Below are 26,378 nucleotides of genomic sequence, written 5' to 3'. Positions count from 1 at the left end.
GACTGTGGGTTACAGGCTCCAAGCCAACCGGTGAACTCAGTGTGCACACGCAATATGTAGCTCACTCCTGACACCACACACACACACACACACACACACACACACACACACACACACACACACACACACACACACACACACACACACACACTACTTAGGAATACTAGGATTATGTTTTTACATTTGTTTCCTACTATGCTCCTTTGAGTCAATATGTGAAGAAAAATCCCTTTTCATACAATGGTTCTGCTACAAAAACAGTGTTTTCTGTAGTGTTTGTGCAGCAGCAGGGAGGTGGCATGGCGTCAGTAGAGTAGAGCAGGGTGTCACAGAGAGAAGGTCCACAGCAGCAGCAGCACACAGAGGACTTGTTGAATCATAGTTTCCACTGTGGAACATCACCGAGGAGGAACGCCTTGAGGAGAACACACACACGCACACACACGCAGGCAGGCAGGCAGGCTCAGGCTGGGGCGGACCCACGGACTAACTTGGTTTTAAAATCTAAAACTAATACATTGAGCTGCTTGATTTTATTTCAAAGAATGGTTCTAGCTCAAGTTACACCAAAGAAAGAAGTGTATTGAACACTTCAAACTTTTTACACAAACTTTTTACGCAGTTCCGATCTACGATGACCGCACCGTGGAGTAAATGTGTTATCGTTCAGCCGGACTGTTTATCAACTAGTTGAACCGACGATTGATGTTTTACTTTTAAACATGTAGTGCACTACATAATATTGTACGGATTATTGGAGGATTGGCCCGCAGTGTGTACCGAGTTGTTCGTCCGCCTCTGGAGGCTTCGTGACGGCTCTGTGCCGAAGCACGGCTCCTCGACATGGAGCTCCAGCTGGTCATAGGCTTCTTCTACTGTATGATCCTACCTGCAGCGCTTCTGACAGGTAAGACTGGACATGGTTTTATAATGTAACTACATTGTTACACTCAGACCAGGCAAGAACGTTCAATATTCAAATAGTTCAAACCCACGTAGGTACAGTCCATTTATGTGAAACGCCTGTGTTTACACACACACACACACACGCACACACAGACACCCACATACACACACGTCATAATTCATGGTTCTGCCTTTTGGTTTTGTTCTATCATGATATATTGCAATCAGCCTTGTTCATACTCAAAATATGTGAAGAGAGAGAGAGAGAGAGAGAGAGAGAGATCCTGGTATGTTGCTAAGTCAGTGAGACATTTCTTGACTTTATGTGAGAAGTGATCAGCATGACATCTCCCTGGTTTTAGTGTACGATTTCTGTGGGAAATGTGTGCTGGTTGATCTCAACCGATGAGAACATCAGAGATGAAACACAAAATATGATCACACTGTCAATTCATTTTTGTCATGTTCTCTTCAGCATCTGCTGCCTATTTCAATCCAAGAGAGCAGACTGTGCCTTTAACAGTTAAACAAATGTGCCTTTATGGGTATATCCATATTTCTGATAAGCCCTAATTTAAGGGAAAGTCCATGACAAAGAACAAAACAATTACAATTTGCTGTATGGGTTAAGGTCATTGCTGAATATATGGTCTTATGTTGAATGTACTTTTGTTTTCCTCCTCTTCTCTTGCCAGTGTTACATGTTTCCAAAAGTGTGGATATCTCGGTGTCATGTGCGAGGGCTCATGTGCCCAGGGGCAGGGTTGTTTTAACTGGGCCTCCAGGTCTCAGGCATTACAAGTTCAACCTGAAACCAGTTGAGAAAGTCTTTACCCTCAGAACGTCAAGGATTTACAAGAGAGGCAGTAGGCTATCCAACTAGCCATAGATTATCTCCAGTGCCACCCACTGATTAGGTCAACAACACCCTTTTTTAACTCCTTACAGCTAGATGTGTGTGTGTGTGTGTGTGTGTGTGTGTGTGTGTGTGTGTGTGTGTGTGTGTGTGTGTGTGTGTGTGTGTGTGTGCCAACACACAGGCACACACGTGCGTGTGGGGAGTTAGACAAAAACAGGAAAGCATGTAAATTCAGATTCACCAGTTGCTATGACACACACACACACACACACAAACACACACACACACACACACACACACACAAACACAGAATGGAACATTTCTGGGCTTATTGTTGTTGGACCAGTTGTCGTCACAATGACTTACAAAAGCAACAATGGTTATGGTAACATCAAGTCAGCTATCACATAGCTTAGTATGATCTTGTTAATATTTATTTTGTACTAGTCCAGAATAGTTTTTACAGAACAATAAACAGAGTCACGGCTTGACTTTTTTCCATAGCTCCACTGTAATCCCAAAATAACCACGTTGGTTGCCAAGATTTGAACTGCTTTACCTTAACTGTCTACAGCTTTACTTTTCCAATGAGAAGATAATAATTTGTAGGCATTCAAACCCTCTCTACTTTACTCTATTTAATATTTAGTTGTGGTTTTCTGTGTGTGTCTGTGTCATTGGCAGACAGTATAGGCTCATATTGTTCAAAGTCAATTTCAAATTGCCTCTCTATATCTAAGTTTATAGTTGGTAAGGCGTGTAGTATGTCCATTGTGCAATGCCCATAAATCGGTTGGTTCTACAAGCATAATGGTTTATAGCACATTATGGCATCGAAAACTCTCATCTCAAAAGCGACTTCCTTCCTTCTTCGATCAAATTCACATTTTGAGTCATGATCATATTTCTTATGTTCATTGTATTGTATCCCTTCTCAACACATACGTTACATATTATTGCCTCAGACAAACTATTATTATTATTACATGATCACAGCGACAATATTTTTTTTGGAAATTCAAAAAAGTAGACCTATCTAGTAAGAGCAGAGTAAGCAGTGAAAAACTGCAATCTGCTGCACTGTGCTGTTTTAAATGATAAAGAACGTCCGCACGTTGTAAAGAGCAGTTTTATTTCTATGGCCTTGGAAATATGTAAAATGCTAATGTTTTGAAATATTTCCACACAAAACCATTCCTAGCCCTTGCAATAGGGCTTGAACATTGTGACTTCACTTCACATTGACCGCCTCTATTCCGAAGCATTGGAGGATAGGAATGTATTTGGTAATAATGTTTTTTGGCAATTGTTAGGCAATTACTTGGGAAATTATTTGTCATTATGGGGAGAAATTGTTTGTTTTGAAACATGGCAAAACAAAAATTTTATTAGCCACAGTTTCGGTATATTTTCTTTTATTTATGATTTTACTGCAACTATCTGAAAATTGTATCAACAACATAAATCTCATGATGTGTTCTGATCGACAAGCCATATGATTATTAAACATGATTTGCAGCATTATCTTAGGCAATGAAAACAGGTATACCACAGTCTACGTCTCCCATTCTTGGAGATTGTGCAAACCATGTATGTTGTTCAAACCTGCAACCTGTTAGTTTTGTGCGCATATCAGCGGGGATCTTCCAAAAACTGCCCCTAAGTGTAAAAAAGCTCAAGCCCAAATCACACATCTCCGTTTCAGAGCCGTGTTGCTGCTAAGAGACCGTACACGTCCCGTTGGATGATACATGAAGACATAGGTATATTAGTATATATATTAATATATTTATTAATCTCTCTGGGACTTGGAGTCCTCTGAGAGCCTAACGATGTGTCACACTACACTGCATGGGTCTCGGCTTGAACACATTGCTTATTTTATCGAGAGACATTCTAAATTCTAGAACGGTTGTTGAATCTAGATATTTATCTTGTGTAAATGTATATATATCCAGATGATTAAAAGACAATTCAAAAAGTGACCCAAGCGTATCGATTATTCATGTATAGTTTGAAGTAAGAGCAGATCCTTTTATACCTGCAATGAAACACACATGTGTGTTAGAGTGTGTGTGTGTGTGTGTGTGTGTGTGTGTGTGTGTGTGTCTGAGGGGTTTGTTTGGTCTTTTTTGGAAATGGTTGAAAGGCTGATAACCTTTATCTATTGTTTAGCTAAACTGCTACTGCTCAGAGAAGCCTGATTACACTACCTGCTGCAGCATATAATGTGTGTGTATATATGAATGGGTAAATACAGTTTTTAATATAGATGTCAGTAGTAGCAGGATTTGAAAACCATTGCAGAGGGAATAAAACATTCAGCTGGCAACAAAACATTACTTGGGTCAGAGCAGATAAATGGAATCAACTAACAGAAACAAGAACTTAAACATAAGGAAACCAACAAATAGGCAGAAGACATAGACGGTACTATCTAATTGCTGATATCTCCCACAGGGTGATAGCAAGGAAGAAGGATGCTTTCATCTGATTAGTGAGAGTTTTGACGATCCACCTTTAAATAAACTAAACCATTCAATTTGAACAAGATACAATTTAAGAACTACTCAGCTGCTTTTAAACATCAAATATTTAAAGGGCCCATGCCACCAAGTGTGGGTGTGATTAACTGGTGGCACACCTGGTGGCATGACATGAGCCCTTTAAGGAAGGGTTTACGTGGAGAAACTAGGAGGAGAAGTGGGGTGTTGTTAGGATGGTCTATGTCAGTGTCCATAAAACCATAGGATTCCCCAATGGTGTTATGCTGAGAAAGTGCATCCGGTCTTGTGGCAGCAGTTATTCAGACCTAGTGATTGTGGAAGCTGCTTTAAAAAAAACAGACCAGTTCCTCTTTAGCCAATTTTCCGACTGCTATGGTATTTTGCTACCCAAGTGTAAACATTTCATCAGTTTAACTGCTAATATCAGGGCTAGCGATAGGGAAAACATGCTTTTGAGCCACAAACTGGCATATCCTTCTGCTTAATTTAAACTACATTTATTGACCCCATACCAGGCCAACATTGCGTACGTCTGTGTTTGAATGCCCAGAGTGATACAAATAAAATGCAACCAGATGACCATAGTGATATTAAAGGAGGGTCCTCAGAGATGATAGATTCAAACGTGTATCCTCTCAAAATTGTTAACCGATTACTCAATGTTCCAAAAAGAATGCCTAATCGTTACTAATGCATACAAATACCAATACATAGTGCAACGTAATTCTTTCCGAAGTGGCATGGGTGCCAGAAATAAAAAGAAAACAGACTTAAACAAGTAAACCGCGATGTAACACGGTTTGACATAGTGCCTAAATGGATGTAACGTGTGATTGTGATTAATTAACATGTTGTTGTTAATTAATCACAGAGCTCTTCTGGCTATCTCTGTCGCCACATGAGGTCAGATTGATAGTAATACAAATGATAGGCTTCCCATCCCAGGTCATTCACTGAGCAGTCAACAAGCAGAAAACGCAACTGCTTCACTGTGGGAAAATCATGATTAACGCACTCCCAAAGTTATTTATATATATTATATGTATATACTATAATAACAAGGTCATCATTTTGTGGAGCCAAACGAAGGTGTTCATTTGGGGTTTATCTGCAGGGATCTCCTTAAACAATGCTATAGTGGTGCTGCGCCACCATACTCATTTCAATTAAAGGTATTTGTACGTATGTAGCCCTTAATCACAGTTACAGTCTCAGGGCTTCACAGGCCATATATTCATGACATCCACCTAGGAGTGGTTGCACCCTCCCTTCTGGGATGGTGAGGAGTGCAATGGGTGAAATAATTGACATACACCAAGACAATTCTGTTGTCTTGGTGATGGGGTGGTGGCCGTCGAGCAGGCTGGTTACCTTCAGGGGAGACCAGGCATCCAGTCAGGGTGCAAATAAAAAATGTTTTCAACCACTAATATGGTGCCAGTCATCTGCAGCAATCTCAGCAAACCCAGTGCAACAGCAGCTTAGTGCGCCCCTAGGCCAAATAAAAGAGTAAAATAGTAGGTAGGTTTTCAGCTTGTCTTTGAATATCACAGCAGAGTCAGTTTCCCTGATTACAGGTGGTAGACCATTCCAAAGATAGGGCGCTCGATTGAAGAACTCTGTTTCCTGCTGAGTTCATCCTAGCCTTTGGTATTGAAAGATGGCCAGCTGCCTAAGACCGGAGGGGCCAAGAAGGACGATCAGGAATAATAAGGACCATCAGGTAGGATGGTGCTAATTCATGCAAGGCTTTATAGGTAAACGGTAGCACCTTAAAATCCGAACTGGCAGTTTTATGGTTGTTGTGTTTTTTTCCCCACTTATGTTCTGAAATGGTTCAATTGGTTAGAAGGCATGTTTACGGCTTGGTGAGGGAAGAGCCTTGTGTAGTGGAAAGGATAAACCTGTCAGAAGATTATATTTAAGGTGATAGGGGAGGTCATGAAAGGTTCGAGCAAAGCTGGAAGTTATAGAGTGGCTCTAATTGGAAATATGACCCACTGAAGTTCAGTTAAAACACAGGGCTTAAAAGGAGATTTTTACACTCTGCAAAGGGTCAATGAAATTGCCCAGTAACACTGGTGCTATAAAAGACAAAAGCATACAGACAAAATACACAAAGGCACTATTCTGATGACTAAGAGCCAGAAAAGGAAATGAAGATCTGGTATAATACCTGTTTACCAGCCCGTTGTTATTAGTGGTTGAAGTTTTTAGTGTGTGTAAGAGCAGTGTTGGTAGTGAGGACAGAAAAGACCCCGGCAGTAAAAAAGGAAAAAGGCATTTACAAGTTATTGCAAGTAAGTTCATCTTTACAAATAAATCTACAGAGATGGATGAAACGGGACAGAGGATGTGCCAATACTGTGAAAAAATGGGGAAATAGGGTGTGTGACAAATTCTGTTTGGGTGACACAAAATGATTTGTGGCACGGTTGATTTTGGATGTTTACGTCCGAGAGAGGGTTATGGTCCTCGGACACTCTAATAGTATGACGATAGGTGTTGGGCCTGAGACCATTTGGTACCTGTTTCAGCAGATCTACAGATAAAGTGCTTTCTAGTAATGGGTGAAGCTTTGTCCATTACCTCATTCAACCAAGGATCTCGATGTGTAATGTTCCCCAGACCGCTCACCAAAAAATGATTTGTTGGCAGCATCGCGAAGTGGAAGTAAATTACAGATTTCTGATGTGTTTTATCCACTTGGACCTGTTGATGGTTACAAGGCAAAAAATAGAATAGAATATATTCTCCCAAGTTATGAATTCATAGGACCCAATAAAGTGCATCTGGTTCTTATACGCGCGAAGCTGTTAAGGATTGGTTTTGGGTCGTTTTAGAAAAATAAATGGCTTTGGTGGAATTTGTAAAGACATCATTTGAATACCTGATAGATTATGTATAGGGAGACAGATAGAAATACATAATACAAATCTCATTGGCTCATACACAGGCAGGGACAATCAACTCGGAAAACAGATTCTCATAGCGCATGCTCACTAAGAGAAGGCAGATGGCTTTGCCTTTTCCAAAATATTACACTTCATTAAGTGCTGGAGAACTGGATCTAGAAGCTTAAAATAACCATTACATAGCCCAGTATTCATGACACATCTACCAAATATCTAGGAAAATTTTGAAAATGATATAAATATACATCTTAAAGACAGCTAATAACTCTTCCCCTCAATGCTTTGTTTGGTTTGTACTTCCCCAACCCATACAATAGGCACTGTCGCCTGGATTAGCCATTTGAGAGTATGGTCATTCATAACAACCACACCTTGATATTACGAGTTACCCACTTATTTCTGTTGTCCATCACTTTTTATCTTACAGGCAGCTCCTTTAAAGGTACAATTTGCCCTGATAATCTATCACTGATTCTTGAGAGTCGGGACAAAACATGTCCTACATAGAAAAGTCTAATTTATATCAAAAATAAAGAAATTCATCCTGATTGACATACTTACAAAGTTAAATCTAAAGGAATTGTATATACCTATGTGATTTTTAGAATATACTTTTTTATCTTTTTGGGGAAAATTTGTTTAAATGTATGGTCAGTGGTTAGAAGGTCAATGTTATTGCACTTGTCCTCAGCAAGAGGACAAAATGTTGACCATCCCAAAAAACTTTAAAAAAGCTCTACAGTTGCGAAAACATATCTATCAAATAAAAAAGAAGGGGTATAAATATAAAAAAAACAATGCATGAAGTGAAAGTCAAACAATGTTTTCCATAAAAATCTGCCTATCAAAGTTGTGTCCTCAGTTTCTGTCAACTCCGTCAGATTTTCTCATAAGCCACAATAAATCAGGAAATAGCATGGTCAGCTATATCCCTGAGGACCCCTTTTCATCTCCCTGTCTGTGGTGAATGCAACACTACCACAAATGCTCTGGTACGTTTTACAATTTTTGATATTTTAGACAATCAATGTCAATATTGCTATGGTCACAGCTGGACCATGTCAATACCATATTTCTGTTAAGATACTTTTTTAAAACCATAGAGGATTGAATTTAAGCAATTTAGTGTGGTTATTGGGACACTTAGCAACTGAGGAAAAACTAGCTAACTGCAGTGTACAATACATGTTTTGGCGGGAAAATACATGCCCTTACGTCAACTCCGTCAGACGTCAACTCCGTCAGGTTTTATGTCTGACGGAGTTGACCTATAAGCTGACGGAGTTGACAAATCCACCAAAAACCTCTTAATGTGCTAATATATAATTTGTGAATATAGTAAAGGGTTAAAATGTTATTTCAGGGTTACGTTTACACATAAATGTACATACATAGCATGCATTACATTATTTAACCATACACATCTGACTTGTAGAGAAGGGGCAGGCAGTTGTCTGCTTATTATTGTATAACGTGTAACTTTCCCAGCACATATACATATATATGTATATCTCTGCATAAATATGTAGAGATAGTGAGAGATGAGAAGCCAGTGTGTAGATTTTCATAACATCTGGTTATGAAAACTACATCCCGCACCTTGAGGATTTTACATCCATCCATCCATCAATCAATCAATCATGTCAAGTAAATATAAATCTGATTCTATAGTCTTATTTAAGTAAAATTTTCATTATTTCAATTTGTATTGTAGGAAAGCATGGCTAGACAGAAATTGTCAGTTGAGGAGCAAAGGAGAAGAAATAGAGAGTACCAACGAAAGAGAAGGGAAAAATTAAACAGTGACCAAGAGAGCAAACATGCTATGCAAGAGAAGGAAAGACAAAGGTGGAAGAAGAGAGTTACAGACAAAAAAGTAATACAAATAGACGAGATGTGAGACAGGGCAAATAGGAATTGGAGAAAGTATTGGAGAGAGGCACAGAAAAGGTCCAGACAGAAAAGATCCAATGAAGATGCAGTGCTGGAGGCTCCCACCCCTCCAGATAGTCCGCAAGATCAGAATATTCAAGAATACAATGCCAGACACAGCAGACAGTCTCTCAGACAGGAAAGGGAGAGAAGTAAAACGAGAAAAAGGCATTCAAGAGCAATAAAAACTTTGAAAGATAAGCTTAAGAAGGTAACAAAGCAACGAAACAAACTGACAAAAAGAATATCTCGAGGAAGAAAGGCTACAATTAAAACACCACTTGAATCCTCAGGCACAGAAACAAAGAAGATGCTATCAGGAAGCAAAATTAGGAATCCAAAAATCAAGAAAGCCCTTCTATTCCACAACATCCTAAGAAGAGAGCTGAAGAAAAGCAAACAAACTCCTGGGCCAAGGCGTCAGGAACCAGCACTAAGTGTGTCATCAGGCAAGATTCTAAAAAAGTATCATCTCCTTCACCAAATCCACCAGTTTGGGATAATCTACAAGTTAATGAGAGGAAAGAAACAGACAAAGAAAAAGCCAACATTCCTAAAGGGTATAACAGAGACTGTTAAGGATTTCTTCCTGAACTCTGCACATGTGACCACTGATAAGACTGACACCATCACTAGGAATAAGATGAAGCAGCAGAGAATGATCCTGACAAACTCCATGATCAACCTCCACACTGATTTCCTCATAAGGAACCCCACTGTGAAGCTGAGCTATTTTTCTTTCTGTACTCTGAAGCCATTCTATATTACAGCACTAAAAGCATTTGATCGAAAGACATGTCTGTGCCAAAAGCATGAAAATGCATACTTAATGCTCAAGGTCCTTAGAATATCTGGTGTTGTGAAGTCAAACAAACTGGATGACAGTTTTCAATTAGTTTGTTGCTCTCCAGCAAGTGAGGCCTGCCTTCTTCGCATCTGCTCACGATGTCTAAACAAAAGGTACAGTTACAACCCAAGAGCAAGACAAAATCCATGTTCAGTGGAAGCAGTGGGAGAGAGTTCAAGAAGACACAGTCAATGGAATCCACATCAACACTAAACTTGTCCAACACAGTGGCAGTCTTTCAGAGCTCATCGAACTCTATGAGCAAATACTCAGAAATGAAACCACAACACATGTGCGTTTAGTGCAAAACCAGTCAAAAGCATACAGAAATACAATTGAGACTTGTGAACAAAGTACAGCAATTGTTCATGTTGACTTTTCAGAATCCTGGAGATGCAAGTATCAATCTGAAGTACAGGCCTGCCATTTTGGACAAAATCTGCCACAGATAACGCTACATACCGGAATGTATTACATTAAGGGTGGAAAGGCAGGGTTTTGCACACTTTCAGAGTCAAAGAGACAGGATGCTGCAGCAATCTGGACACACATGGATCCAGTCCTAAAAGATATCAAAACGAGATATCCGCAGGTTACCACCGTGCACTTTTGGTCTGATGGTCCAAGTAAACAGTATAAGAACAAGAAGATTTTTTTCCTTCTGTCTTGTATCCCCCCTACACTGGGGTTTGAAAGAACAACACGGAACTTCTTCCCCACTTCCCATGGTAAGGGCGCACCAGACGGCATTGGCGGAACAGTGAAAAGAACAGCTGACAACCTGGTCCTGAGAGGAAATGATGTGACAGATGGACACACATTTTTTGAAAAGGTCTCAAACAGTCTGAAGAGCGTTCAGCTGTACCACGTTGCAGAAGAAGATATTCAAAGGTACGATACACTTCTCATGCATCCTCTCAAACAGGTTCCCTCAACAAGACAAATACATCAGGTCATCCCACATGATAACAGGATCCACCACAGACAACTATCCTGCTTTTGCAGCAAGATGTTGGTTTGCCAGTGCTTCTGCCCAGCTACCTTCTATTTCCATGGCTACCCAGAGAAACAGCAGAGTGATACAAGGAGGGCAGCGAAGAAAAGACCTTTGGCCATGTTGTTGGGGGACATGGAAAAAGAGATGGGAGGGGAGATGGAAGAGGATCTGGAAATGGAAGATGTGATGGAGGAGGAGTTGGATGAGGAGCTTCTGAAAGGTCCGGAGGGTACTGTGACAGTTACGACTGTTAGCAGCCTTAATAATGGAGACTGGCTAGCAGTAGTATATGATGGCCACTGGTGGATAGCCAAGACCATTGCTGTGGATACTGAGCAGCACGATGTGAAAGTGGAGTTTCTGCATCCCCATGGTCCAACAGCAAAGTACCAGCCTAAGCTTCTCATGAAGGATGTCTGTTTCTGCCCAGTTGAAGACATCATAGTGAAACTAATGGGAAATGCATCACCAGTCCAATTAAGAACACGAGAGATCTACAGAATAGCCCCTGATGTGATGGACTTCATAGAGCGTGAGCATGTCCGACGCCTGTTGCTCAAGGCATAAGTGCAGGTTAGACAAAAATGAAATCTTAAGTAAGCTAATTGAACCTGATTCTAAGCTACAGATTTTGTCCTGCAGTATTGTTGTTAAGGAATGTCAATTTAAGATCACACCCAGTATGAAGTAGGCAGTGCAGGGCAATTACACATCCAACACACCCAACCACACACACACACACGCACACACACGTGCACACACACACACACACACGCCACTTTAAAAAAGAAAATCAGGATGAAGACCAAGTAAATGACTACTGACAAAGTAGAAAAGGTAGAGAAGAGGTGGATGAGGAGAGCAGGAAGTGGTGTAGGGAAGGTAGATAAAAACAGAGGGGGAGGAGGGCCCCTGGTTTCCCTTATTGTTTTTTTGATAGTTGGAAACGGTGTATGTGCAATATGTTTATTATAATTTGCTTTACAGTAAGTTCAATACTCTAATAACAAGGAGAAGTTTTAGTAGTAGTGTTTAAAAAGCACATTTGTTCAATAATCAGCAATGCACACACATTTTTTGTCAACACCGTCAGTTTTTCGTCAACACCATCAGATCTTCGTCAACAGTGTCAGATGTATGTTTTTGTTAATTTTTTGGTGAAAAAAATTTTTTCCTTCAGTTTATGTTGTTCTTGTAATAAAGGACAATCTGATCTACATCCTCTTGTGTCTTATTTATTTAAGGAATTTGTTTTAACAATATTGAAATTAAAAAAAAAGTTTGAAAATGCAAATATTTAGAAATCTGGGTTTTCAGAATAGTGTGAAATCACAACTTAAGTTTATATATTGTATTTTATTACATATCAGAGTAACTAAACACTATTACAACATACTTCAGAATTTTAGATTCTTGTTGGATTGGAAGAATTAAAATTTTATACTTTTTAGTGTGTCTGATGGAGTTGACACAAATCCAGTTCTGAAGGGAAACATGTTTATTTGTTAAAAGTGTGTTTTTATTCAGAACCTGTTCCTTTACATGGTTAAATAGCTAAGACCTTTCTCTGCAGAAACATATAACTCTAATTAATATAGTGTGCGTTTAAAAAAAATGTTTTTGAAAACGTGTTTTGTCCCGACTCTCAAGAATCAGCGCTATAATAAATGATAATCTCCCGCTCTCTTAATGTGTTGCCTATTGCAGTCAAACACAGTTTTTAATTCATATTTTGAAGAGGCAGGGGCAGGGCACAACCTTCTCCTATCCGTCTTTTTTCACCAGCACTATTCTTATTGGAATATGCCGCATAAACGCATCATTACTGATGAAATGCATACTGAAAAAAAACATTGTTTGTCCAAATTATTTAAGTTTTTCTCGCAGTGAAGTTGTGTTCTCTGTGTTACAATTATATTATTGTACTGATCAAACAGCCAAGAGGCACCAGGGTAGCCTCATTGTAAAACTCTTCCAGATGCCCCTCCCCTACAGCCTCCGCACATCCAGACATAGATGTTTCCTACGTGTATGCGTAGTGTTAACGATATATTGTTATAAAACATGTTCTATGATTGTAGGTGCAAGCCTCATTGACTTGTTGATTATAGGTGCAAGCCTTATTGGCTATGCATACTCAATTAATGAAAACCAACGACAACGGTGGGGACACACAGATCCTCCCGGCGGTTGAGTTGGAGAGAGTTTCTCACTGCGGGGGCAGGAGATTAAATTCATGGACATAGCTCAACTTTGCTGTTAGCTTTTGTCTTCTTTTTGCTGATCAAAAACTTGATTTGCAAATAATACATTGATGTTTGTGAGCCGCTTGGACTGGAATTGTGTGTCACTTGGTCCCCGCATGTCTGAAACTGCTGCTCTTTCCTCTGGGGGGCCTCAATCTTTGTATATGCTCCCCTCAGTTCATATTGTGAGCAAATTTAAAGGTATCACATGCCTTTTACCCTGACAATATCCAGCTGTATGTTTCTTTTAAGTCCTAATGAGACTGACAAAGTGTGAGAGTGACTGTTTTGCACTTTTGTCTTACTTTCTTAGGGACTTGGATCCTTATCATTGCTTCAGAAAGAAGTGTGTCCAAGCTTGGGTATTGGGTCTCCTTCTGCAGCAGTACAATCTAATCATACAAATCACTGGGTTATATTTGATGCTTTGTACTTCGATCAACATGTTAAATCGTTCTCCTAAATACGTTTTTTTATCTAAGATACATTGCCAAGCTCAGGTTTGCTGTATGCCTGCCTGCTCTAGAGGTGATCATTCACACTTTAACCCATTTGTGCCGGCTGCTGCGCGGCGCAACATTGTATCTACTAGATACAATGTTGCGCCGCGCAGCAGCCGGTACAAATGGGTTAATAGAATTCAGGCTAGAACAGTGATCCCCTTTTCCCCTGCCTAAGCAAGACATCTGTGACAATCTACACATGGTGGAGATCTCTGAAGGAAGGCTGTTAACAAGGTCTAGCTGGACCACTCAAATTACATTCTTCTTCACATTTGTTTCCCATGAAGTTCAGGATTTATTTTAAGGTACTTGTTTATTTTACGTATAGAGCCTTGCATGGTCCGGGACCTGTGTACATCTCTGACCTGCTCCATCCTTATATCACCACTGAAAACAAAGCTGGTTGGCGCTTTGAAGTGCTGACTCTGAGAATTCTCTTACATAGTGGGAAGATTTGAATTGCATCTTCACTGTGTTAAACCATGTTTTAAAAGATGCACATGTTCCTGTCTGGCTGTTAGCCATTATAGTCTGCAGCTGTGGCTCATAGGTTAATTGAGCCACACCCATTCTGGTGCTCCTTAAGAGGGCCAGAGTTCTAGATTGGAGGGAGGCTTGAGTTGTGCAAGGGAATCGTCTGTTGTGGTATTGTTTGTTTTAAGTAAAAATATGTTTTTACCAACATTGTGTGTCAAGGAAACTCTTTTTCACACATAGTCATATGAAATTGAAAGAGATGAGATATTTAAAATGTAGCTGAAGACTAATTTATTCAAACTGGCCTTTGTGTTTTTAAGATTGATGGCCAAAATAACCTAACAAACACACCACATATACAGTACAGATATAGGCACACGTTAAGGCCCATGGTGAAGACATGTCCCAAGGATAGGGGCTGTCAGATGCTCACACAATGCACACACTCATTCGAATCTATCTGCTGATGACCCTCGGCCACAGCCCGGGGTGCTCAAGGCCAGGCAGGTGCTCTCGAGAAACCACCACACCAGCCGTGACACACACAACTCGCAACACACAACTCGCAACACACAATTCGCTAGAAGAAAACACATAAGACTGATACACCCTGAAGGACATTACGCTCATTTGGAGCAGAACCTCTACAGAGGCGAAGCTCCGGACGACCTCAGCGCTGTTAGGGAATTAGACATTTTCACTCAATCGATCTCTTACGCTCTTTAGCTCAGTATAACCAATTTCATACCCTTCCATTTGCTGCAGTCCATTGAGCTAGTTCTTCCATCATTCAAGCCAGCTGAAACCTAATCCTTGTTATCTATGGAAGCTCAAATCTAGCCCAGCTAGATGAGGATGCTGCTCCAAACATCCTCATCCTGTCATTCTCTGTTCATCTAGGTCCTGCTCAACATCACCTTTTGGCCACCATAGAAATCGTAGAAAGTCTGTGACAGTTGGTTTTACGTTTTACGTTTCCTGGGTGCCGTGGGATGTACCAGACCTTTCCGCACTCCTGTTTCAGCTGATTTTCTGAAATGATTACAGTGTTCATCATTTTTCGATGACTCCTTCAAGTCACTGTATTTACTTTAAAATTCTTCAAGACTTGCTATTTCCATTCCGCATACAGTGCCAATGCTGACAATCCTCTCTTAGCATAAGCTTTTCAATCAAATAGGGGTTGTCTTTTCTTGAGCATGTCACCTTTCATCACTGCATCTGTACAAAAGGTTCTTCCTGGATCTAAGAATGTATATGTTTGAATTATATAAATAGATTTCTTCAGCTTTACTTGTACAGGCACAATGTCTCATGTGGTATTGTCGCTAGCCCCGTTTTGGAAAGGTCCCTGAAAGGATACCAGTGCACTGCTCGCTGACACTATATGTAACACTAACACTCATAAATAGCGCTTCAGGGACCATATTTTCTTGTCAAACTTCCTTTGCAATTTTTATATATAATCCCTTTTACACAACCAAAACATATTCCATTTGATTTTAATAATACAAACTTTCTTTTGTTTCTGTTCTGTTCCAAGGTCTCTCGCCTAAATAATCTGCTGCAGTTTGTGGTTCTATAATTCTGCAACTTTATTTATTTTGTTGGGATTGTGGCAAAGGTGCTCACCAGGGCACGCCTTGTACCCACTGCAGAGTTGGACAGTTTCCTCTCTGTCTCCTTGTCCAGTGTCCTGTAGGTCACTAAACAGTGGGTCTGACAGAATGTTGGCATTTGACAAAGTCCACAATCTGGAATGCTCATAGTGATCAGTAACTCAGTGTTTGCATGGAAACCTGGAGACTATGGATGTCATATGAAACAGGTTGTTCATGCCTTCTAGCAGTTTAATGTCCAGCATGGACCTGCAACTGCAACGTAATAAGAGCACTTTATCATGTGGTGCTCCGGTCGAAGGATTGAAACATGCTCCAGTTCAATTTATTATTCTTATTCTGATGCTATTTTTCCCCCGTGTTTATGCAACCGTCTTTCAGCTTTGTTTTATTCTACTATATAGTCCATGAACTCCTGACCAAGTTCATTGTCAGCTTGTTCTTCAATACAGTGCTGAATGATGAAGGTGATGGAGTTAAGTGGATTGACTTTGAATATGGAAAAGTCTCTTTTTGGAAATAGTGAGTCTTTTTTTTTTTTGTGATGTAAAATTGCCTTTGTATTATGCCCTTAAAATGTTTACTTTTCCCATAATTTCATATTAAAGCTAAACATGATCACAGACTACAAAAATAATCAAAAAATCACCAAAATTGCCACATGAAATCTTTAGACCAAGCCTCAAAAAAATTATCAAACAGAATTTGTTTTATTTAGTTCCATTTGAGAAATATTGGCCAATAAAGTTGGAGCAGTTAGCCCATTTTTCTCATGGCCATTTTGTTATTGTACAAAAAACATACAACTATTATTAGGTGGATACCAATACCCCCCACTACCCATGAACCCAAATTGTGGTACTGCACCCAAAGGTGGCGCTATTTAAAAAAAGAATCCTCCTTACTAGGTTGACCTGGACTCAAAATTCTTTCATCATATTAACCTCTAAAATCAAATGCATCTTTTTCACCCTTGTCTTCTTCTCTAAAAATGTTTACTTTTCCCAAAATTTCATAGAAAATTCAAACATCCACAGTCTCAACCCATTTTGCCTTTATGACCATTTTGTTATTTTATAACTACCATACCGCTATCATTAGGTGGATACCATTAACAGTGCAAATTTTCAGATCTGTACTCTTTTAAGAAAGCCCTTAATTCTCTTGTGAAATGTGTGCTTGGAGTTTTCTTGATGTGTGCTTATCAATCTACATTTTACCCATGTGAATGAGGCTTCATGCAGTTCAGGAATGTCAGTGGGTCAACGGGAAAATGCCGTGTACTGGTGATCCTGAGGTTGAGAGTTCAAATCCTGATTAGTGCATTAAGAACGAGCTGAACATGACATTCTGTCATTGCCACTCATCTAAGAAACACAACATTGAACAGCACCTGAGATTAATCAGGCAATCAACATTCCGGCTCATTAGTTTCCAAGAATTGGACTGCAAAGACACAGTGTGGAATTAAGGGGAACTTCCTCATTAACCATTTTTCCTTCATAATTAACTCTGTCATATTTATATTTCTTCCGTTAGTGTTCTTGACTACAAATGTTTAATTTCCCCAGAATTTCAAAGATTTTTCAGGTATATGCTTTGATGAAAGCCATTAATTCACTTGAGAAATGTGAGCTTTGAGTTTTCTGGATGTTGTGTGCTTATCAATAGGCATTTTTACCATGTGAATGAGGCTGCAGTACAGGTTTATAAGTGAAACATCTTTCCTTAAATATGACAATTATGTTATATTTATATATCTTCCATTAGTTTGTACTTGACTTTTAATTTTGCTCGGACCCCGTTAATCACCGCTTGTGGTTATATTTGTCTTTCGTTCTGCTTGGTTTGTTAGAACTTCTTTCCCAGGGAAAAATAAGTTTCTGATCCTCCTTCACTCAGTGGTTCGATGAAATCCCTCAAACTGATACTGATCCCTCAAACAAAAAAGTAACACATTTCAAAACATCTCAAAATATTTTTACTTTTAGTTCTCCTATGATTAGTTAAACACTTAAACATATCTTGGAAATTGGATATGCCGCCAAACTATGAATGACCGAATGTTTCATTTCAGAAATGTAATCACATTTATATATATAAACCTCATCAAACATGATGCTTTCTTTGAGGGATCGAAATGAATAGCAGAGTGGGAATACAGAAAGGAAAGAACATCACTTATAAAATAAAACTTAAAAATAGGTTTTGGAGTGGGTCTGGTCTAAGAATCCTGAGTTCATGGAAAAATGTCAAGGGTTCTCAGTGGAATCGAGAACAAGAAATGATGCTGTTTGCACGCTCCACCGCCCGTAATCCACTTCACATTGAAGCTTTGCCCTAAGCAAGTCTTGGTTGCTCTCTTGGTGTGGAGAGTTGATCGGAAACCCACTTACTTCCTCCAAATAGCACCTACGTGATATTTAGGCTATCAGGCAGAGGCTATCAGGTAGAGTACACTTTGTCTGACTCATCTCCAGATAACGTGCAGATTTTTTTTCTTTTTTTTTGATTGACCTAATGGATACGGATAGGTCAATTTTACCTACCAGAAAGGTAGAGTTTGTTATTAACGGAACCGCAGTCCTATAACCCTATTTGTTTTTTAAAGATTGAAATACTTCCTTCCGTCAAAAAACTTAGTTTTGTAAGTACTTATTTCGATTTTTGTCACAGGGTTGATTTTTTTTACTAATTTTAAATTGTTAGAAACTGGAACTTACCAAAGAATATTGGTTTCTTAAAAGTCTGAATCAAAGCAGCCACCAAGATTTTGGCAGATGGTTTGACATAAGAGGATGAATGTGCAAGGCCGTTGGTGAGACTATTAATGGAGTCCAGGGCGATATAGGAAAACCTCAGACTTTTTGTCATTAAACTAGAGAAAGTTGAGCTGACTCTGTACTGCGAGAGGGCCCTGAAAGCAAACAGTTTGGAAATAGCCTTTTCTAAGTACTTTGAAAGGAATTGCTGGGAGTTGCTGGACTTCTGCATTCTTAGTACAATGACCCAGTACCAGTGATTTGCAGCGGTTGATAACAGAAAGAATGCAATCGGAGGCTTGAGAAAATTATCTTCATATCATATGGGAGACTAAATATGAGACAGGGACCGGGTGAAATGGTTGACCGGAAGGTCCCTCAGTATATGAAAATGTGTTTGAATGTTGTTGTTTTTCTCTACATTATCTTTTTTGTAGAGATCTTTTTTTCTTTTTTGGGCTTGGGCTGCATTAGGGCTGGGCGATTAATCAGATTTTGATCGCGATTTCAATTTTTGCGTCAAACGATTCGAAGATTAACATAATCAAGTTTTTTTTTAATGATTTATAGAAAGGGCAGAACAGCTGGACACATATCTGTACATCATTTTAGATTTTGACCATTTTGTCTATTTTTTTAAGCCAAAATTTTAAATACATGTTTTCAAACTCAAAAATAAGCGTTTGAATAATCGTGATTTCAATATTGACCAAAATAATCGTGATTATGATTTTTCCCATAATCAAGCAGCCCTAGGCTGCATGGGATATACGCGTAGCCATCCGTCAGCCATCAGTGTGTGAAATGGCTGACGTAGGGAGGGGGGGGAGGTTTTTCTTGGTTGCTTAGTTTCAAAATATTGTTCTCTCTCCTCTCTCCGATCTCTCCCACATCTTTAGTGGAATTGAATGTGTTTGATGGACATGAAAGGCTGAATGTGCTTTGAATGATGTTGTGATAATTTTTGCATTACCTAATGATCTGATGTCGGAAAGTTTCCTTGACATAGCTTTCCTAGCAAGGTGACATTATAGCATAAGCTTTCATTGGAAAGAATGACCAAACTTCAATAGAAGGCAGATTTACTTAAATATTTGATAATTGTTCATAACCAATATTAAAACAAATGTGCTCCTAGGCCCCTGTACTCCTGTTTGAGAAACATGGCTCTATGGTTCTCTAGACATCATGCACTCCACTGCCAATCTCCTCCCAGCAGAGACAGCGCCCTTATCCTTCAAAAAGGATAGGGGCTTCCCATCAAATGAATTCACTTCTTAATAATTCTCATGATTTACAAAGCTTTCCTCTCTGTGGCAGGACCTTTTTCCATAGCTTAACCCTTCCTCTTGAACCAAGAACAGCAGTGATTTTCCCTCCCCTCAAACCCTTCAAACCCTTTCAATCCTTCAAACCCCCTCTCTCCAAACGCCCTCTCAAAGTGCCAGTGAACCCACTATTTCAGCTGGAATTTGAACAGTATGAGTTAGCACTTTGAGCCAAAAGAGTCTTACAAGTGTATTACAAAAACATAATAAAGAAAATGGATAATTGCTATAATTATTTCTTTATTTTACCTGGTGGAAAGGAAATGTTACTGTCAATGACTTATATAATTTAACAATGACTAGATAGCACCATTGTTTGCAAAATAAATAATGACAATGCATAAATCAGAATGGGAAGGTGAGAAGTTGATTCATACAGTTGATCACATCTGATTTGAGAAGGTATTGTGGGACAGTATTTTACTGACTACAAACTTTGTTTTTTACACCCCACAGCATGTTTGTTGCGCTACACTGTATTCTCCTTGGTCTACCTGTTCTACTTGCTGCTGCTACCATGGTTCTTCTGGCCCAACAAGCACACAGTCAGAGGTAAGACAGATAGATTTGTTTGTGTATATTCTGCTGCCTGTCTTTAAGAAGCCTGTGTGTAACTTAACCATACATCTTGTCGATTGCCGATTCTGTGTAAAAGAAGGAAGAGCCCTTGGAGGCTAAGAAGACACAGGAAGATTCTTAATTGATTAAAACTGTTAATTATTTCTCCAGTTCCTTTAGTTCAACTTTTTTACAGAGGTGTCATCGTAAGACATAGACAGCGGTCACTCATATCACTAATTACAGGTCTGCTGTTTTTATGGGCACGCTACATAAACCAGCCATACATGATTGGAGCTGCCCATGTAGTGTTGGAGACACACGCACAACGCACACACACACACACACACACACACACACACACACACACACACACACACTGACCTACCTATCTACACCCCTCATGGGAAAAGGTTTGTCTGTTATACGAGCCTGCCTCACCAGGCTTATTTAGCCTTATATATCAATACAGAGAACCTGATAGGGACAGTTAGGTTTGGGAATCAATAATATGTTCCCAGATATTTATCTCTATCCAAAAGAGAATTTAAATGCTCCCATAAGCGTAACAGGCCAGAAGGTAGCAGGAAAATATTATGTTAAACAGCACAGAGGAACCGTTGGAGTAAACAAATTGATGGGCAATGTTATGAAATCTAACAGTACAGAGTCACGTAAACACCGGTAGTCCGTCATTCCCTCATGTTATTTATTACCAGCTCAGATTAATTATGTAAGCATTCTTCCTGCCTGGTAACCCTGGAATGTTTGACTTATGTCCTTAGTAAACATCATGTATGACAACGCTACTGCCGAGATTTCCCCATGTTATGTCTTACATCCCCAATTATAATCACAATCTATTTTGTCTCCTCTATCATTTGTCTGTTGCAGGTCCTACAGGCCTATACATCAAAGTATTGTTTTGCACCAGTCTGTTTTTTGTGCTGGCTCATGTCTGTTTCCAGACGATGCTATACACATATCCACCTCTGTATACAGCTCTGGCTGACAACTGCACGCAATGGGACATGCTCTCCAAACACATAGGACTGTCAAGGTACAAATGTCACGTTTCAGTTGGTTTTACTTTGCCAGTGTTTGCTGACATCTACGTTTAAAAATGTTTTATTTGTGTCTTCCGAAGGCTTTCATTGGACGACCCATGGGGTCTGATGCGTCAGTTATGCCCGGATGTAGGGGTGTGCATGGTTGCCCTGGTAACCATGATACTCTGCAGCCAAATATCGAAGAAAAGAGAGCTACTGGCTGCTTCTAACATCACCTCGGTAAGTTGCAGCATATACCTTAAGGGTTGCTCAATAAATTAAACCTTTTCCTAAACCCAGCCACTTATCCACCGTCAGCCCACACTGGACCGTGGTGCTTTTCCACCCTCAACTGAAACGTGCTTTACTACGGATGTGCTGACGCTGGGTTTTAGCTATGGAGTACCAAAGAAGCAATGCTGCAGACCTTTAACTGGGTAATAAGTGTGGTTTCAAAGCAAGCCCCACTATTGTTATTCTGTGTCTTATTATTATAGGGCAGCCAACTAAATCCGTAGGAACCCTATTGTATAAGTTTATATTATTAGGTGTCTGTAACCACTGAAAAAAGGACTCAATCGCACAACTCAGATTGGTTAGAAATCAAACAAGCAGATAAAGATGTAGTCAGGAGAAACAAGCAGGAATCTACAAACCAGGAACTGTAGTAATCTCAGAGTAAATGCTTGGACATTTGGCACATTGAGTACACAGATAAACTAGCCCAGAGGGAGGGCACCAGGCTGACTAAATACACAAGGAAGGAGATGATAACGTGGAACAGGTGGAACTTATCAGGGGGAGGGAAGGACAAAAAAGGATAAAGACAGCTGGTCGACCCAAAAGCTGGAGACTCAAGACTCATTATTAGATTTCAGTTGGACATGAGCCGCAATAGTAACCATCATTGTTCACAGACAAATAAAAACAATTATGTGTGGAATTTAATATTGAAGGCTGGCTGATTTAATACACCCTTTAGTGTATCCTATGCATTAATACAAAACAGTGCTGCCAAGTTTTCAGAAAACCTTGGAGGGACAGTTGCTGTAAATTTGGGCAAGCTGGACATTTCTTTGGGGCCTGTTTGCACTGCACACTGAAGATATTTATTCATTAATTCCTGTACTTGAAGCAAAGAAACTATTTACAGCCACTAACCCTAACCAAAGTTTCATCACTTATTTTCCTTACCGCAACCATATGACCTGACCATCAATGACCACCAGGTTTGGGACTGGTTGGGGTTTGTCTCCTCACTATCGCCGCAGTATTTTCTATTCAGTTGGCAATCCTTGAATAACTTACTTATCACTGCGTGACATCTTGAACAAGAATTCAATCATGAAAAATGAAAGTAGTGTAGTGATTTATTATTTATGTGTTGTGATAACAAATGTTGATATTTATCGCAATGCAACAGACTTTAATACGTATGCGTATAATAAGTATTATAGATTGCGTGATTACATTTACAATTACATTGCATAAATGCAGATTGTTGGTAACCGTGAAACTAAATTGTTTCTGATGTAGTTTAATCAGAACGTGGTCGGAAAAACAAGTTCACAGGAACGCCACCAGTATAGCTTGTAGCTCAGATGTAGTCTCTGTTCTACTTCTGTTTGGCTATACGAAGCTAAACTGGCTCCAACTGATGAGATGAGAGTTGCAAGCGGCTGATATCATGCGGCTAGCGGGTGTCAACCCGAGAGTCTGGCTATATGTAGTAAACGGTAACTTGAGATGATTGGTAACTTGATATTAAAAGGAGTTTAAATAGCCTTCCATGTTGTATGGGAGGCTTCCAATGTCAAAGCCTATCTCTAACCACTGTGATGTAACAGTGATACACTTTTTTGTTGAAACTGAGGAGGTTCTTAGAGGCTGAGCGCCCTACACAAGAGTTGGTTTGAACACATTGACTTTGTTTTAAACCTTTACTGATGAAATTTACTTTCCTTTGAGAATATAGAAATTGTGAGAGAAACATCCTTAAATAATAATAATATAATAATAATAATAATCCTTAAAATAATTTAAATCAGTTTCCTATCCAATTCACAAGGATAGGCAACCCAGGCTATTACAGTGGGGTCGGATGCATGTGTAATTTTTCTCAGTCATTTCAAATTGGTGTTAAAGTTTGGTTTTCACTTGTAAGTTGAAGTTTAGGGTCTATAGAAAAATTTGAGTCCGAGTGTCACACACAGATAAAAAATGGCCTCTAGGGGGCGCCGCAAAATATGTAAACTGCTACAACTTTTGATTAGATTAACCAAATTTAACAAATGAGGTATGTATGGATTCAGAATTAAAAGGAGAAACTGGTATGCTAAGCATTTGGTGACCAGATAAAAATAAATACACTTTTAGCCCAAAATATTACATGGACACAAGCGAAATTATGCTTTTTTAAAGATAAAGTCTCAAAATATCCTCACAGTTGCTAAGGAATTTTACTTTTTAATGTTATTTCACAAGTCAAGACTGTGTGGTGATTAAACTGAAATTGAAATGCTCCTCACTCTTCTATTCTATGCCCTAGGAGGCACCGCAAAATGTAGTAACAGCCATGAACTTTCTATGTATTGATTTAGGATCAGGTGTCTCAACTTTTATCAGTCAGTCAATCAATAAATCAATCAATCAATCAATCAAGCCAACAAGCCATCATTTTATTCACAAGAAATTTTCACAAAATAACTTTATATCTGGAAGAAAGTAAATCAATAACAATAAGAAGATAAACAATAGTTTTTCTGGCATTCAAAAAATGAACAGAGGACCATAGGGCTAACATTTATTCTGAGAACTTCACTCTACAATGATAACTATAATTAACTTCTTTGATTTATTCTATGTCAGTCTTAGAAGTTCTGACATGTGCACTTTAACTTCGCCTTCATGCACTTGCACCGAGAACTGGCAGGTCGACTTGTACAAGTACTTGTACAACCACACTTCACATCTAGTTGGAATACGTCTTTGGCAAGTGGTAGCGTAGTCCAAATGGGAAGAAGTTTGCTGTCCTCTTCTTTCCACCCATGGTCAGTGGGGTTGTTGTCAGGCATTATAGACCTAAATGAATGAATACATAAATGCATGGTTTTTTTGTGATTATATAGTACTCAAATCCATACAGGTGCATTCTTACATGTGGGCTGTTGTCCAGATGCTTGCTTGGAAGACACTCCTTTTGAGATGTAGATCCAAAGCATCCATTGTTGGGGGGATTCTTTCAACATCCCTCGTCTTCTGTGAGAATAGCCTCATTCGAAGAAGATCAACATCATTTTCCTCATTTGATTCACTGGAGTACAGCCTACAGACAAAGTTTACTGCAACTTCTTTCAGCATTGGAGAGGTTTGGAATAGAGTCTCAATGATGGTTGCGAACTCCTCTGTCAAGTGTGGAACTTCGTGCATCAATTTGCAGCAGGATCGCTTACCCCTGAACTTGAAAGAAGATGTGCTGTCTGATCCCGTGAATGCGTGGAAGAGAGCCATGGCTTTACATGTTTCTGTGCCCAGTTTTGTGGCGAGAGTGTTCAGGGAGATCATTCTTGATGTCTTTCCAGTTTTGAAGCAGATCCAGATTTCTGCAGTTGCATTCAAAGCCTTGATATGATGGAAATTACTCAGCAGGATTACGACAACATCTGTCTCCAGTATAGACCATCCCAACTGATGCTGTTTGGAGGGCATGGAAAAGATGCACTAGGACACGAGTGTCAGCTTCCTCGTGGTTGCAGCGATCCATTGGAGGACTGTTTCCAACATGGTGGACGCAATCATCTGCTGTTATGTAGACATCTTTGTCATCTGGGAACTGTCCATTTGTTACAAGCGCAGTTGACAGGAATGAAAACAGTTCTGTCTTATTATCCTCATTTGCCAGAAATGCCTGCCAATCTCTTGGGACTTTGGCAGTGCCAGAGATGCGTTGTCGGGTGCCTGATCCTCGCTTTTCTCTTGTTCCTCCTTTGATTGTCAAAGCACGATACTGGTCCCAGACGATGTCCACTCGTGTTGATCTTTTCAGGTCACGTTGAACTCTTGGGCAGAACACCTTGTCGAAGTAGGACTCAAAGGTCTTCCCTTGGACAGTCGTGCCAGGCAGTGAATGGATAAGTGCTCCACCATCAATGACAATGAAATCATAAAGATCTGGTGCAACTATCTCCTCACTGTCAGATATTCCTCCACTCTTAGGATTCCCCAGGATGTAATACAACAAATCTGATTTCGTACAGGAGTTGAGGGATCCTTCGCATGACAATGCAGGTGGGTATGGAGAAGACTCGTGGCAGAAAAAATCTTCCAAATTCCCACTCCGGCTTTCCAGCACAATGAAAGCTTTCCCATAAAGCTCTGCATGACGTTTGAAGTGCTGCATCCTCAGTTTAGCTGCTGTCTTCTTGCGTGTTTTCTTCTCATGGAACAACATCAAGTTGTTTCGCTTGATCGGAGCTGTCAGTGGTGTGTCATGTGAGTCCAGCACATTCTTTTTGAAGTTGTTGTACTGCTCTTGTCCCATTGACTCAACTTTAAGGACCGATGCTGCAGCGGATGCAGACTCGCACACCTTGTTATCTAAAGTAACCAGGTCTTTACTGCTCTCCTCAAAGGGATTCCCATTGCTGAGCAACAGCTCAGCAATGGGAATCTTTGTAGGCTCCCACTCTACGACTGCCAACTGGATTCCCAAGAGGGCAAATGGGAATCAGTTCTTTGGTGTGACGTTGAAAACGCTGCTGTGATGCTGATCCTTCCTCGTGATGAGGACGCCATTCGGAGTCATCACTGTCATTTACAGTGGTAAACTCTTCCAGGACACGGCTGATTTCCGGGCCTGTCACAATCCAGCGTT

At 39.8% G+C, this 26,378-nt stretch overlaps 1 protein-coding gene across 1 annotated transcript in view; it reads left to right on the top strand.

Moving 5' to 3' along the window:
- The first annotated feature begins 442 nt into the window (after positions 1–442).
- piezo1 (piezo type mechanosensitive ion channel component 1 (Er blood group)) overlaps positions 443–26,378 on the top strand; it is a 74,226-nt gene continuing 48,290 nt past the window's right edge. The window contains exons 1-4 of the mRNA XM_079758900.1: positions 443–907; positions 20,355–20,450; positions 21,351–21,516; positions 21,604–21,745. Coding sequence (XP_079615026.1) covers positions 844–907; positions 20,355–20,450; positions 21,351–21,516; positions 21,604–21,745 — 468 coding nt within the window. The 5' untranslated portion in view covers positions 443–843. The remainder of the gene's footprint in view (positions 908–20,354; positions 20,451–21,350; positions 21,517–21,603; positions 21,746–26,378) is intronic.

The sequence above is a fragment of the Pollachius pollachius genome, assembly GCF_949987615.1.
Source record: "Pollachius pollachius genome assembly, chromosome: 2".
NCBI lineage: Eukaryota > Metazoa > Chordata > Actinopteri > Gadiformes > Gadidae > Pollachius > Pollachius pollachius.
The sequence above is the reverse complement of the archived record's forward strand: the minus strand, read 5'-3'. Positions and strand labels throughout refer to the sequence as shown.